At 43.0% G+C, this 15,362-nt stretch overlaps 1 protein-coding gene across 1 annotated transcript; it reads right to left on the bottom strand.

Moving 5' to 3' along the window:
• Positions 1-3,682: 3,682 nt before the first annotated feature.
• Positions 3,683-9,597, bottom strand: LOC308702117 (uncharacterized protein; the record flags this gene model as incomplete). Its single annotated transcript, XM_081384778.1, has 6 exons — positions 3,683-3,952; positions 4,053-4,196; positions 4,419-4,739; positions 5,686-5,979; positions 6,241-6,564; positions 9,585-9,597. 6 exons carry the CDS (start codon positions 9,595-9,597, stop codon positions 3,936-3,938), a joined length of 1,113 nt encoding a protein of 370 aa, XP_081240904.1. The 3' UTR covers positions 3,683-3,935.
• Positions 9,598-15,362: the final 5,765 nt, after the last annotated feature.

Below are 15,362 nucleotides of genomic sequence, written 5' to 3'. Positions count from 1 at the left end.
GAACCTCCGTCTGGCGCAGTCTGATGTCGGCCCCTCCCGCGTGCAGGACCACGGTTCCGACGCGCTCGTTCAGAATCTCGGGAACGTGAGCAGCGATTTCAGAAACACGAGCACCAGGAAAGCAGTGACTATGCACCTTACTTTTATTTAACGTAACGTGTACGTGTCGAACGATGGAATCGCCGATGATCACAGCATCGCGTTCTGTTTCGCGAAGAGGGGAGAAGCGGTTTTGTGTGGATATCTCGAAAACCGGGAGGGTCGGAGAGAGTTTTCTTGGTCTAGACCTGACTCGCGTCTTCCGCTGCGGAAAAATCCAGGCTTCGTGATGGCATGTTGGAGCCGGAGTGAACGAGACCATGGCTGATCGCGACCTCGACGTTCGGGACCGATGTTGAGGAACGCACGGAGTAGACGAAGTCGGAGTCAGCGGGTTAGTAACGTTAATCTCTGATTTGTGTGCCTCGGCACGTGATGTTTCAAGAGCTAACCGCCGGTCTATCAGCTCGGCTTTTCTTACTAAAAGGTCGTGGATCTGTTTCTCAACAGCTTCCAGCTCAGACTGCACCGCGTGCAGCTCAAATGTGTCCTCACCTGCACCAAAAGGTAGACTACTTACATTTGATATATTCGCCATTTTAACAGATGGACAGTAAGTTAAGTTAGCAATGACGCTACCAGTGGTGCTATCAATATTGATACTAATTTATGGCTTAAGTCTTGGATATAATCCGTCTTTTCAGTGGTACGGGTGTAGAGTAGACGCACGATAGGCGAAAAAATTTTTGTTTGTAAATGAGTGCGGAGAAGACGCGTTCAGCCGTGATCCACGGACGTAACCTATAAGAGTATCCAGCGTTGGATCACTAGGCTTGAGACGCGTCTGCTCAACAATCCGCGTTGTAACTATGAGGTGAGGAAAAGTAGAAAATGTTCGTTGTAAGTGAGTTTAAAGAGAAATCAAGAATTATAAATCAATCGATGGAGCTCCAAAGACAACAACGCGCTCAGACGCGACGCATGCGCATTCGAAACAGGAAGACTATCTTTGTGAGGACCAGTGAGGACCAGTTTTAGACTTCTGCAGTGCGCTTGGCCTGCAAAGAGCAGAGACGAAATCGTGTTGTCCCCAAACCTGACCCCCTCCGGCCCCTGGCTGCGCCTGGAAATTCTGTCCATAAAAATTATGAACAGAACCGGTGACAAAGGGCAGCCCTGCCGGAGTCCAACATGCACCGGGAACAAGCTCCTGCTTCGGTCGTACAGGGACCGGACAGCCCTTAGTAAAGGACCCCGGACCCCATACTCCCGGAGCACCCTCCACAGGCCGCCACGAGGGACACAGTCGAATGCCTTCTCCAAATCCACAAAGCACATGTGGACTGGTTGGGCAAACTCCCATGAACCCTCCAGCACCCTGTAGAGGTTATAGAGCTGGTCCAGTGTTCCACGGCCTGGACGAAAACCACACTGTTCCTCCTGAATCCGAGGTTCTACTATCGGCCGTATTCTCCTCTCCAGTACCCTGGCATAGACTTTCCCAGGGAGGCTGAGAAGTGTGATCCCCCTGTAGTTGGAACACACCCTCCGGTCCCCCTTCTTAAAAAGGGGGACCACCACCCCAGTCTGCCATCCCAGAGGCACTGTCCCCGACCGCCACCCGATGCTGCAGAGGCGTGTCAGCCAAGACAGCCCCACAACATCCAGATACTTGAGGTACTCAGGGCGGATCTCATCCACCCCCGGTGCCTTGCCACCGGGCAGTTTCTTGACTACTTCAGTGACTTCAGCTTGGGTGATGGACGAGTCCACCTCTGAGCCCTCAGCCTCTGCTTCCTCAATGGAAGACGTGACAGCGGGATTGAGGAGATCCTCGAAGTATTCCTTCCACCGTCCAACAACATCCCCAGTTGAGGTCAACAGCTTCCCACCTCTACTGTAGACAGCGTTGGTAGGGTACTGCTTCCCCCTCCTGAGGCGCCGGACGGTTTGCCAGAATCTCTTCGAGGCCAGCTGACAGTCCTTCTCCATGGCCTCACCAAACTCCTCCCAGGCCCGAATTATGCCTCCACAACCACCCGGGCTGCAGTGCGCTTGGCCTGCCGGTATCCGTCAGCTGCCTCAGGAGTCCCGCAAGCCAACCAGGCCCGATAGAACTCCTTCTTCAGCTTGACGGCATCCCTTACTTGCGGTGCCCACCACCGGGTTCGGGGATTGCCGCCTCGACAGGCACCGGAGACCTTACGGCCACAGCTCCGAGCGGCCGCTTCGACAATGGAGGTGGGGATCTCCAGCCTCCCTTGGGATCCGGTCGAAGCTCCGCCGGAGGTGGGAGTTGAAGATCTCTCTGACAGGAGACCCGGCCAAACGTTCCCAGCAGACCCTCACAGTACGCTTGGGTCTGCCGAGTCTGTCCAGCTTCCTCCCTCGCCATCGGATCCAACTCACCACCAGGTGGTGATCAGTTGACAGCTCCGCCCCATCTTTACCCGTGTGTCCAAGACATACGGCCGCAGGTCAGATGAAACGACCACAAAGTCGATCATCGACCTACAGCCTAGGGTGTCCTGGTGCCACGTGCACTGATGGACACCCTTATGCTTGAACATGGAGTTCGTTATGGACAAACTGTAACTAGCACAGAAGTCCAATAACTGAACACCGCTCGGGTTCAGATCAGGGGGGCCGTTTCTCTCAATTACGCCCCTCAGGTGTCACTGTCGCTGTCCACGTGGGCATTGAAGTCCCCCAGTAGAACGACGGAGTCCCCAGTTGGAGCACTTTCCAGCACCCCTCCCAGAGACCCCAAGAAGGCCGGGTACTCTGCACTGCCGTTTGGCCTGTTTGCGCAAACAACAGTGAGAGACCTATCCCCAACCCCAAAGGCGCAGAGAAACGACCCTCTCGTTCACCGGGGTGAACTCCAACACATGGCGGCTGAGCTGGGGGGCTATAAGCAAACCCACACCAGCCCGCCGCCTTTCACCATGGGCAACTCCAGAGTGGTGAAGAGTCCATCCTCTCTCAAGGAGTGTGGTTCCAGAGCCCAAGCCGTGCGTAGAGGTGATCCCGACTATCTCTAGTCAGAACCTCTCAACCTCACGCACAATCTCAGGCTCCTTCCCCGCCAGCGAGGTGACGTTCCACGTCCCTAGAGCTAGCTTCCGTGTCCAGGGATCGGGTTGTCGAGGCCCCCGCCTTCGACTGCCGCCCGATCCTCTCAGCACTGGCCCCTTATGGTCCCTCCTGCAGGTGGTGAGCCCACGGGAAGGCGGCCCCATGTCGCTCCTTCGGGCTGAGCCCGACCGGACCCCATGGGGGGAGGCCTGGCCACCAGGCGCTCGCATACGAGCCCCAACCCCGGGCCTGGCTCCGCGACGTCACAGTCCTCGTTTTAATTTTTATCATAAGGGGTTTTTGAACCGCTCTTAGTCTGACCCGTCGCCTAGGACCTGTTTGCCTTGTGAGACCCTACCAGGGGCATATAGCCCCGGACAACATAGCTCCTAGGGTCATTCGGGTACTCAAACCCCTCCACCACGTTAAGGTGGCAGTTCAAGGAGAGGCTATAAGACGCACCTGTGAAAAAAATAGAAATAAAGCAGTAAATGGTACACTGCTGAAATATTTTAAATATACATAAAGTTTGTATTCCTCTGAATAAATCATGAGAGACTCTTGAACCTCAGAGTGAGAAACTTTATTGATAAAGGCCAGAAAATACATACAGCAAATATACAGCAGTAGTAAAGTGAGATCTGTGGGTCTCTTTATACATTTTTTTGTATCTGAGAGAAATTATAAAAAATAAAGTGACTGTTAAAATCTGCCACTGAAAGAGAGCACAAACTCAAATAATCATCAGGATTTATTATGAAAAAACACTAGAAGAAAAAAAACACACTTGAAGAACCTTTAAAGTTCAGCGTTTTGCTTTAGATTTCAATACTTCCTGAAAAAGATGAAACATAAAAAGCCATAAATTAATAAATTTCACAGATAATTATACATGCAGTATCAGTTTGTGAGAAATGACATCATCAATTATGTACCTGATGTGTGAATATGTGCTTGATCTCCTTCAGCTCTTCTGGATCTGATCTCATAAACCACAAGAATGACAGTAGCCACGCCCACCAGAGCAGAGAGGACCAATCGGATCACAGCTTCAGTAGGACCACAACAGTGGACAGAGTCTGAGGAATAAACACATCAAACTGAGATCAGATCAGTCAATAAACACTAATATCAGCGCTGACATCAACTAATATTTCTGAATACACAGAAATATGATCAACAATATTATATTCAGTTCTTATATGATTTGTCATTTCAAACTCTAAGATTCAACAATTCAGTGTGCAAATAGTGAATAAAATAGCAATATTTGATGGACAAGACTAATGATCTCTACTCACCATAGACAGAAACTATGAATACTTTTGATGAGAATCTTCCTCCTGAAAACATCAGTAGTTTATATTCTCCAGCATGTTCAGTTGTGGTGTTTGTGATGGTCAGAGATCCAGTTTGATTGTCCAGCTTCAGTCTGTCTCTGAATCTCCCATCAAGAACATCATCATATACAGTGATTCTGTCGGCCCGTTTATTGATTTCTGCTATTACAGTGTTTTCATCTCCAAACCTCCACAGAATCACATCATCATCCTTCATTTCAGTAAGAGGAGAGTATAGAGAGACTGAATCTCCCTCCATCACTGACACTGACTTCACTTCATCTGTCAATCACACACAGAACAAACAGAAACAGGGTTTGCAAAGATTAATACTGTTAAAGGGGCTATAGTTTTCAGCGGCCTCTAGCAGTGATGTTTCAGATTGCAACCAGTAAGTTTACAAGCGAGTGCTAGTGCGCGTGCTCAAACTCATGAACGAGCACTCTGGGTACCGGCCAGACTGAGACGCAACACACCGGAGAAAGCATCACACAGCATGCTGGAAACTCAGGTAAACTCCCACTGCAACGTTACAATAATAGGCTACTTATCAGCTTTTATCAGCTTGACATTGAACTTATGTCCATGCTCGTACCATGATAAGTATGGAACCCTAGCAACTGTGCCAAATTTTGCCACTGCAAGCACAACTTCACATTTTCTTCAGGAAATCTACATTCTAAGTTTGTAGATAAGGTTTCTCCATGATTCAAATGCCCTGCCGATGTTGATCCATGTTTTTTTTTTTTTTTGTAATCAATATGTGGAGTTTGTGTTGTGCTGGGAGCAGGTCGTTTCTTAATGTTATCAGACATGTCATAAGTTGCATAAGTCATAAGTCTATGTCATAAGTTGCAGTGTCGTCGCTGTTGAGTGCAAAGTCAGTAGAAGAGTCGAGAGGCACGGGAGCGCGCATGCAGGTCACGTCAATGGATTTCGCGGTAAATCCGACCCCGCACCTTCACATAAAAATAAGAATACTTGCTTTCCGAAGTAATAGCAAAACCCGCAAAGTGGATCATTTTAATGTGAGATTACAACCCCTTCACACACAGGCAATAAAAAAAGATTAATTTTAGTAGAAAAACTACTTTATAATGGTTTACTAAATTGAATAATGGTTTAAAATTTACATTAAAAATAAACAATATAAAATAACAAAAATAAAATGGTGAATGAATTAATTTAATTTAAATTGTGCCATTAAAAAACATTTTTTTCAACTCACCAAAGACAAAGAGACTGAAACTCTTTCTCTCACTGTTGATCTGTAGTTGATAATCTCCAGCATGATCAGCTCTGGTGTTTGTGATGGTCAGAGATCCAGTGTGATTGTCCAGCTTCAGTCTGTCTCTGAATCTCCCATCAAGAACATCATCATATACAGTGATTCTGTCGGCCCGTTTATTGATTTCTGCTATTAAAGTGTTTTCATCTCCAAACCTCCACTGAATCACATCATCATCCTTCATTTCAGTAAGATCAGAGTTTAGAGAGACTGAATCTCCCTCCTTCACTGACACTGAATCACCAAACACACACACACACACACACACACACACACACACACACACACACACACACACACACACACACAGAACAAACAGAAACAGATTAAGACAACCAGTTAATGATTTATAAAAGTAAATAGTTTGACATTTGAAATTGAAATTAATATCATCATTAAATATAAAGCAAAATGGAGTTTGAATTATTAATTGTATCTTTGTGCTGATTAAAAAAACAACAACAACAAAACAAGTGAAACAAATATTTAACTCACCATAGACAGAGAGAAAGAAACTCTTGATCTCACTGTTGATCTGTAGATTATAAACTCCAGTATGTTCAGCTCTGGTGTCTGTGATGGTCAGAGATCCAGTTTGATTGTCCAGCTTCAGTCTGTCTCTGAATCTCCCATCAAGAACATCATCATATACAGTGATTCTGTCGGCCCGTTTATTGATTTCTGCTATTAAAGTGTCTTCATCTCCAAACCTCCACTGAATCACATCATCATCCTTCATTTCAGTAAGATTAGAGTTTAGAGAGACTGAATCTCCCTCCATCACTAACACAAACTTCACTTCATCATCGCCAATCACTCCTGTAGAACAGAGTTTTTCACAGATTAAAGGGGTCATATAATGGTACATGCACTTTTACAAGTTGATTGCACTGAAATGTCTGTTGGCAGTGCCTGTACACAACCATCCTATCATGATAAAAATCCATCCAGTGGTTTTGTTTTAATCTCCTTATATGTTTGACCCTCTCTGAAATCAAGCCGTTCGATATTGTGACGTCATAAGATCGTACGCCCCTCCCGCTATTGAGATTGACAGCCGTGTTTCAACACAAGACCCGCCCTGAGCGAGCTGTGACAGCCGTCATAGTAGTCCGCCATTGTTGTTATGCTGGAGTAGAATGGCGTCTAAGCGATTGTGGTGTTCTGTTCTTAGATGTAATAAGGAACACAGCAGTCATTTGGATGTTCCTAAATCCGAGCCGTTGAAGATGCAGTGGCTGAGTTTTGTTTTTGAAGCGATATGCCCAAAGGATTGACGCTGGGATTCCCTCACGGGGATTCCCCAGGATCGTCCATGCTTTCATGTTTGCGCGAATCATTTCACACCAGACAGCTTTACAAACGAGAAAAAACGGATCGGTACCAACGTGCTCCTGCTGAACCTCCAGAAGATGTGAGTGTAATGTTTTATTAACCTTTATATTAGTATTTATATTAATCTTTGCGAAATTTGCCAGCCTTGCTGCAGGCTTCACGATGAATGCGTCTAAGGTTTACACTCAGGGTACATTACAGCATGTTTTCTATGTACGACATTCTCAATATATTTCATAATCCCACGTTTATAATGAACAACACGTGGTTATTGTGTTAGAAATGGTGTATGCACAGAACAGAGGGGCGGGGTGAGCAAAGCTCGTTATCATTTAAAGACACATGCACTGAAACGGCGTGCTGAAAACAGAGCTGTTTTTGACCAGGTAAAATGAGTGTTTTCTTACAATACTAATGAGAATTTTTAATTAAAGTATATTACAAACTTTTAATTTAGACCCTAAAGAATCATATTAGCTTGTACAAAAATGGCATTATATGACCCCTTTAAAGCTTTAAAATCACTTGATGTTGGTTTGATGAAGCTTCACTAAAATACTTTTAATCATTTAAATGTGAAATTAATAATATTCTGCAGCAGTTCAAAGAGAAAAGATGATGAATGAAAGGAGAAATAGATTTATAACTAAAAAGACACTTTTACTTTAATGTTTAATGTCACACTAAAACTAATGCTGTTGAGTATCTGAGCTTCATATTTATATTATTTTATTTAATCAATCCATGATAACTGAGTTTACAGCTTAGAATTCAAACTTGATCTGACAGTAAAATCACAGTTCAATTATTTATATGAGAATAACAGTGAATGTTGATCCTCTCTGACTAATTTAACCAGTAATTTATCACATCAGAACAGAAACAACTGAAGTCATAAAAACACATTTAAACTCACCATCCAGACGCCAGAAACACAAGCAGAGCAAAACAGGGAGAAACATCTTCATCAGTTTCAGTCCACAAATATGAAAAGACAAACTCTTCAAGACTGGTTCAGTAATAAACAGACGCACTGATGTGAAGCTGCTCTGTAGTAAAGTGAAGTGAAACTCTACAATAAGTAAAAATATCTGCCTATTTATTCAGTGTTAATGCATGTGACCATCTAGCTCTATTTTGGATGATTAATTCACACTTTGATCATTGTCACTTTGAGCTCCAGTAGGCCTACAATTCCTGTAAGTCAATGACATCACTTTCAACAGAAATAAACTGACCAATAACGTGTTAAAAACATCTTAAAGCAACAGTTTGATCTTGTCATGAGATCCTGTGAGTGTTTGGCTCTGCTCTCTCCTGTAACTCTCTTCAGGACGTTTGTTGTTCATTTCTGATCAAATGTCTCTATTGTTTCTCCTCTCAGACTGATTTCAGAGTTTCTCTAATGGTTTTATGGAGCAGGAACAGATCGCGTGCTATAACTGTGTGTATGAAAGTGTTCTCTGATATCTTCACATGATTAATATTCAGATAAATATGCTCAATTAATACAAACACACCAGGATGTTGAATATCTGTGTCAGGAACAGGAAATACTGCTGTAATCATATCAAATGTTTATATAGAATAGAATAGAATGTTAGAGAAGATATGAGAGATGAGCATCAAACTATTTAAACAACCTTCAGTCTCAAACTGACGTTATGCAGCACTGATGGAGCGGATCCTGTTCAGCTCTTCTGGATCTGATGTCATAAACCATAATAATGACAGTAGCCACGCCCACCAGAGCAGAGAGGACCAATCGGATCACAGCTTCAGTAGGACCACAACAGTGGACAGAGTCTGAGGAATAGAGAGCCTAAGTCCCGCCCCTCCGCTTCCGGCTCATGGGACCTTATTTCGGAAAAAATATGTATGGAAGTCAATGGCGAGAGATGACTTATCTTTTTATTCCGTCTGAACTGTGCCCTGAATTACACATATGATGTTTGTCAATTTAAAAGGTAATTATGAAAGTCAAGAAAGTCGCAGTTTGTCATAAAACAGAAGAGTTACGTTTAGTTTTATGTGAAAATCGCTCAATGAACTACATCTCTCGTCTCCCATTATGTACGTCACAAGATCTGTTGCTCGTATGTGTGTATTCTGGCTCAAAACTCTTAGGCATGACGGCGTAACGTTACAATTATAATGTAAGACTATAGAAAAAATGACAGACGTTAGCTTCAGTGAAGTTAGCTTCATTCATTGAGAGAAAAGGTATGACGTCGCATGTGCGCCTTCTGGGTTTGTAGTCTTTCTAATTACGTATTTTCACAGTCTTATACCTCAGCAGTTTTACACCAAGCTGCGACTTTCTTGACTTTAAAATGGATCTTTTAAATTGACAAACATCATATGTGTAAATCAGGGCACAATTCAAACGAGATCAAAATATTTGTTGTCTCTCGCCATTTACTACCATACAATATTTTTCCGAAATAAGGTCCCATGGTGGTCGACCGGAAGGGGAGGGACTTAGGCTCTCTATTGGGTCTGACCTTCGACGGTCATGATGACGTAAAACGAGAACACAAGGACGCAAGATCGCTGAAGAACGCATATTGAGAAACACCCTTTATCATTTTCTAATGTTTATAAATACAGGAAATGGAACCAATAGATTCTCAGACGTCAGTTCTTATAACATAACTTGTTACCTATACAGCAAAGACTCCTACTTACTCAAAAGTAGGACATTTACTCCATTCAGTTACTGCAACATCAGGTAACTCGAACCTCTTTCTTGTCTATGTAAGCCTTGTTACCTACAAAGTACGCTCTCTTTCCCTCTTTGCGTGCTTTTTCAACAAGAGACCATAACTTGGTGCGTGCTTCTTTGTCTGCAGCGGTCAGATCCTCTTTGGCATTTCTCCATACCAAGTCTCTTGCCGTCCGTGAAAGAAACCTGATGATCAATGGTCGCGGTGTGACGTTGCTCTTCACCTCAGGAGGTCTGCCAATCCTGTGGACTACATCGATTGCACCGGTCACAAATGAGCATTCAGTTTCTGGAAGGATCTCTTTGCATATTTCTTTCACAGCCGCTTTAACGTCTTCTTCTGGTCTCTCAGGAGAACCATAGAGACGCAAGTTCCATCGCCTGTTGTATCGCTCGGCCTCGTTTAACTTCTGCTCCATTTCAGTAATCTTCTTTTGAGATTCCACGCTCTGTGTTTTAAGACATGCACTTTCTTTCTTTAAATCAGCAATGTCTTGATAAAGTTATCGAGTGACTTTTTGAGTCCTTCGATTTGTAGAGTGTTTTGTTTAACTGCCATGTCAATTTGATCGGATCGTTCGTCGATTTTCGCAGTCAGAACGCGAATGATGTTCTCTTGCATCTCAGTCAAAGAAAGTTCATTTCCTCCATCATTCTTGGCTTTCTTTGGTGGATGTTTCATTGGAGTATTAGGATTTGTATTACAGTTACCTCCTTCAGCCACTTTACAATTATAAGAATGGAGATCATTTATACACCTTTTTTCTTTCGTAGATGCAGTCTCCATCTCCACAGAAGTCTCCATCTTTCACGGTGTATGTCGACCAAGTGGCTGAGAAAGTATCATTTATACACAAACCTGTAGTTGAAAATCTCCAAAAGTGTCTTTACAGATGTGTAACTAGCAATACTAAGCAACCATGCGATTTATGTTTTGTTAAATTAAGCGGACCCTATGTTTCTCTGTCTCAGCTCAAAAAACACCAACCGCTCACGTCGCCATCTTGAGCCGAACACCTTTCCCTGTTGTTTGAATCGACCGCTCTCCCTCGTGCTACGTCACGACTCTCGCCCGTCACGCCCATTTTCAGATGCGGAAGTAAAATTTTCTCACAAAAACGACTCCAGAAGCCACTGTAGCATATTTATAAGTTTTTTTTAAAGAAAATCTAGTTCCTACATTATTTTTCTATACATTGACTTGTTGGGTCTTCTAACCTGCAAGTTGCTCTTTAACATGGGAGCCGAAATAAAAACGGACACGCCACGCAGCCAGTGTGTCGCCGGCCTGAGGAATCCCTTCGCCTGTGGTTAAAAGCTTTACATTTGAAGAAACCATCGAAACGACCGTATGTTTGTTCTTTTCATTTCGTGAACACCTACAGAAGATCGACCACCCGATACCAGAAAAGTGGCTGGGCTATGAAGTCTCAATAAAAACCATGATAAAAACTCCAAGGAGAAACAAAATCATTATAGTAACCCCTGTATAAAATCTAGTGATTATGGCATAATGGCATGATCATGGCATTTATTATGACCGCCGCTAGCGTAGCTAGCGAAAGCGGTCATATAGGGAATGTCAAAGTTTTTTTTTTTTTTTTTTTTCGTCACCTTACTGAATTTTTCGTCAACGATACCAGGGACACCGAAGCACCGGGGAACATGACATTTGGTGGGCATGTAGCCCCACTAGACTTCTAAGGAAAAATTTCGTTTGGTCCCCGGGGGCCACTCCCCCCCCCCCGTGCTGGGCCCCCCCAAACCCCAAAAAATGCAGTTTTTCCTAAATAACTACCAGAACCGTGGCACCGAGGATGAAGAAATTTTTATGGTATGTTGGTCTACTAGACTTTTACGGAAAAATCTCGTTTGGTCCCCGGGGGCCACTTCCCCCCCCGCGCTGGGGCCCCCGTACATTTTTCGTCAACGATACCAGGGACACCGAAGCACCGGGGAACATGAAATTTGGTGGGCATGTAGCCCCACTAGACTTCTAGACTTTCGTTTGGTCCCCAGGGGCCACTAACCCCCCCGCGCTGCCCCCCCCCCAAACCCCAAAAAATGCAGTTTTTCCTAAATAACTACCTGAACCGTGGCACCGAGGATGAAGAAATTTTTATGGTATGTTGGTCTACTAGACTTTTACGGAAAAATTTCGTTTGGTCCCCGGGGGCCACTTCCCCTCCCTTCCTATCCATGGGGGGTATAAAATAAATTAATTTATGTGCACATTTAGTGACTGTACACTCATCGGCCTGTAGATGGTGCTGTTGAGCGAAGGGTTGCTGGTTTAGGATGATACTGTCACACACACACACATGCAGGAATACAAACAAACGCAAGCATGCACACTCACTGACATCCACACGCACAGACACACACCCATACACACACATACAAATCCACATGCACAGACACACACACACAAACACACACGCGCACACATGTACGCACACATACATACACGCACAGACACACACACACACACACACAGACACACACATACAAAAACACACACACAAACACACACACACACACAGACAGACATGCACATACTATTACTTTTTTTAGGTATATACATAAACACGCAATACAGCCAAATTACTCCACGTCATTTATTTTTGTGGAAAGCCAGTGCAGGCCTGAGCGGCGGTCATATTTTGTACCGCGATGCGGTACATCTAGTTTTGTATGATTTACAATTATTTATAGCCATCTACTTATTGCTATATGCTTTGGTTGCACTCTGATGGCATTATTAATACATTTGACATGACAAAATACCTCCATAGATATATTAGTCCAGCGTTGGCTCGACTGTGTTTAGGGCGGGGCTGAAGGCGCCGGCGAAGTTTTGGCACTCTGCCAGCTAGATGCATGAGTGTTTTCAACCAGGTCCGGTACCCTAACTGAATGAGGCGGGGCTTTAGTTCTTTGTAGTATTCATCTGCTACGGCGTGTGTAACATTTTTCTGTCAACTCTGCATAATCCTTCGCGATCGATATCGTTATTTAGCCCAGGGAAGCGAGGAAACGGAAGTGAACACAAAAACCGGATATTGGACCCATGTTTACTTCCGCGTTCGAAAAGAGGAGAATGGCTGCGTCCGAAACCGCATACTCAATGAGTAGGTACTTCATTTCAATGAGTACTTACTTAACGAGCACTAAAAGAGTATGGTACTTTATAGCCAGATCAGATTGAGTATGAATGCGAACCGGACATCTGCCATGTTGACGTTATCATCATGTGACCTACGACGCATTATCACAAGCGCAACAACTTAAAAGATTTGAACGACACGTTTAATTCATCTATCTGTAAATATCTTGATATTGATTAAACTTGCTCATTTTGAAGAAACTGCTGCCCATTTATTTTGTGAATACATGTATATACATTTGATTAAAGTTCTTATATTTAACCCTACTAATGTTTGTAATGTCTGCACTTCGCTGTGCGAAGATTTGCCTTTGGAGAAAACTGTTGATTTTATACTCAAAAAATTTAAGTATCATTAATATTAAAAATTAATATTACCCCAGAATGAATTGCATTGCTATCCCACCCCAAAACATACAATAATAACAACGATAAATGCTGACCAATACTTAATTATATTACTTTTTACTGAAAATGATATAATTCAATAAAACAAAATGTAATGTATGTCATATGACATAGCTATGCATGATTGAATACACTCTAGATGTGTATATAGTGAACATATCTACATTTTCATTCAAACAATTAAATAAAGCAATAATTAAATTATTATATTTTATTTACTGACAACAATGAGAAATATTAATAAATTAATAAAAGAATGAATCAAAGTCACCATCACACAATAAACAAATGCATATACAAGTCAACACATGAAACAAAGCTTTATTCAAACTACAGTCATGTATGTAGGCTACAGGCGCTGAACCCCACATCCTTCTGCCATCTCAACACAGCGGTTCCCATTCTGCAGCTCTGATGAATCAGCTGACCGCCAGAGGTGAGCCGTTCCCTCGTGCCGGAGGTTGTTGCGTGATGTGTTGTGCTTCACAATCTGAGGCAATAAGGGCTGGTGGAGTGATGGAGGGTCTCATAAGGGCAGGTGGAGTGATGGAGAGACTCATCCATGGCACCATCTCCAGGATTCAGCTCTGGGCTCCTCATCCTCAGTGCTCACACCAGCCTGCTGACATTTCAGATCCTACAAAAATGCACAAACATAACACAAAAGCAGTCATTTTAACCGCACAATGTCATTTGATTTCAGTATTAGAAGACAAAAATGCTTTTTTTTCACAAACGCCGCCATCATCTCTTCTTGCAGGTCCTGCTCCACAAAAGCTCTGCAGCAAATGCACAGAAATCAAAAATCAGAAAAGTGCTGTAATAGCTCTGTTTGAAATTACAATAATTAAAATAAACTACAACTTAATATTTAAATAGTTGTTCTTGTTCATTTCTGTAGTATACTCACTCAAAGCCTTTGATGGCAGCATTCAGCTTCATGAGCAACTCTCCACCAGATAAACTCACACGTGTTCATCTGTCCCTGTAACATCCAGACAAGATCCACGTTACCATTTATGAACTCAACAACATTTTCATGTTGAGGTTGTTTTAACTTCTTATCCAACATAAATGTTCCTCAATTTATCAACAGTAATGGACAAATAAAATAGATAACTTATGTTTATTACTTTATAGATTTGTTCTACATAATAGCACACATTCATCACTCAGATGTCTATTTCATCATGTTGTGATGTGCTCTTCTGCAATACTTACTGAAGATGTTCCTGTCAGATGTAAATAGATATTTAAAATAAGCATCTTTAAGATATATATGGTTTATGTAAATCCACTTTAGAGACGTAGCTTATGTGTCCTTACTGGAGCTCCCCTGTTAGCTAACGTTATACATAATAAAACGTGTTTTTACAGCAAAATCACAACTATACTATACTGTGTAACGTCTTTACACCTTCAACAATTCAACAGTTTACTCTACAGTAGTTCAACACTTGCAATTTTAACACAAGAAACCGTGTTTACTCACATTTGAAAGCACCCGCGTCGCCGATCTCTGCGATGTTTTATAATGACGTATCCTCTCGCGTGGCCTCCTGGGATAGAAGAGTATCCATCGTTGAGCACTCGAAAAAGGCTCTATGCACGATCGCTTCCGCGTTTTGTCTCAGCCCGCCCAGTTACATCCGGTGCTGCGTCAGAAGCCGTTTTTGCATTAGGTGGAGATAATGGCAAATTACACTCGCTGTTTACAAGAACTTCCTGCGGTTAACTTGAATGATGTTAACAATATTGTGAGGCTAACTGTCACGTAAGATAGAGAAGTTCTTTAAATTATAAATTTCGAGCTACATCAACAACTTTGATGGTGAGTATTCTCTCATATCGCGCGAAATCCGACTAGCGAATCAGTTTCTAAAATCGTTGTCTCCGTTTCTGAGAAAATGAATTTTATTAAAGTGAATTGTCCTATTGAACGCGCTATGCGGAAGTAAAGACGCCGGCTGAGATCCTACCGGA

This window comes from Scardinius erythrophthalmus, assembly GCF_964197995.2.
Source record: "Scardinius erythrophthalmus genome assembly, chromosome: 14".
Taxonomy (NCBI): domain Eukaryota; kingdom Metazoa; phylum Chordata; class Actinopteri; order Cypriniformes; family Leuciscidae; genus Scardinius; species Scardinius erythrophthalmus.
The sequence above is the reverse complement of the archived record's forward strand: the minus strand, read 5'-3'. Positions and strand labels throughout refer to the sequence as shown.